Source organism: Meriones unguiculatus, assembly GCF_030254825.1.
Source record: "Meriones unguiculatus strain TT.TT164.6M chromosome 13 unlocalized genomic scaffold, Bangor_MerUng_6.1 Chr13_unordered_Contig_2907, whole genome shotgun sequence".
NCBI classification, from domain to species: Eukaryota; Metazoa; Chordata; class Mammalia; order Rodentia; family Muridae; genus Meriones; species Meriones unguiculatus.
The window spans coordinates 928,852-930,000 of NW_026843582.1; the positions used below are offsets into that span (position 1 = coordinate 928,852).

General features: G+C 64.3%; 1 protein-coding gene across 1 annotated transcript in view; it reads right to left on the reverse strand.

The window, feature by feature from the left end:
• Positions 1 to 626: 626 nt before the first annotated feature.
• Positions 627 to 1,149, reverse strand: part of Xab2 (XPA binding protein 2) — a 43,489-nt gene continuing 42,966 nt past the window's right edge. Inside the window, 1 exon segment of the mRNA XM_060375902.1 lies at positions 627 to 761. Coding sequence (XP_060231885.1) covers positions 700 to 761 — 62 coding nt within the window. The 3' untranslated portion in view covers positions 627 to 699.

Below are 1,149 nucleotides of genomic sequence, written 5' to 3' on the forward strand. Positions count from 1 at the left end.
GGGAAGAAAGGAGGGAAGGAAGGAAGGAGGGAGGGAAGGAAGGATTGAATGAAGTAGGGAGGGAAGGAAGGAGGAAAAGAAAAGGAGAAAAGGAAAAAAGGGAAGGAAGGAAGGAAGGAGGGAAGTAAGGAAGGAGGGAAGGAAGGAAGGAGGGAAGGAAGGAAGGAGGGAAGGAAGGAAGGAGGGAAGGAAGGAAGGAAGGAAAGACCCCATTTCTGGCCCCGCCCACCACCGTCCCAAGCCACGCCCACCTACCACCATTTTGGTCTCCGCTCCCCTCCTTCACCTCCCCGTCATGGCGGCCATCCAGGTCCTCACTGTATCAGGGTGCGAGTCCCAGGCCACGCCCCCACGGCCATTTTGATCCCACCCCAGGCCACGCCCTCTTGCGGCCATTTTGATCCCATCTCAGGCCACGCCCTCCCACGGCCATTTTGATCAGGGCGGCGGCCAATGGAAGGCTCCAGAGTTAGCCACGCCCTCCGACGGCCATTTTGAACAGAGCGCCGGCCAATGGACAGCTCCGGAGTCTTAGCCACGCCCCTCCCCGCCATGTTGATCCCCCACGGGGCCCGCCCACCCCGGTCCGACTCTGCCCCCCCACCGGCGGGTGGAAGCAGCGGACGTGGTAGAGAATCCGTTTATTGTGGGAGGGGGCGGGGGAGGACGAGGAGCGGGGGGTGGGGGTGGAGGACGTGCTCAGTCCTCCTTGAGGCTCCCGAACACGGCGGCGGGGACGCTCTGCTGCTCCAGCCGGACCTCTGCGGGGAGACACGAGGTCAGCGGGGGGCGGGGCGCCTCGGAGACGAACGGGCTCGGCCTAGCCACGCCCACCGCCGGCCGCGGCCAATGGACAGCTCCACGGGCCCGTGCCACGCCCTCCGGCGGCCATTTTGGTTTCCCCGGGGCCCAATGAACAGCTAAGCAATCCCAAGCCACGCCCTCCCGGGGGCCATTGTTTTAGGCCACGCCCATCGCCGGCCTCGACCAATGGCAGCGTGGCCATTGAGAGCCACGCCCTAACCGCGGCCATTTTGGTTTCCCCGGGGTCCAATGAACAGATAAGTGATACCAAGCCAAGTCCTCCTTGGGCCATTTTGGTTTGGGCCACGCCCACCGCGGGCAGCGGCCAATGGATGGCTCCGTGGG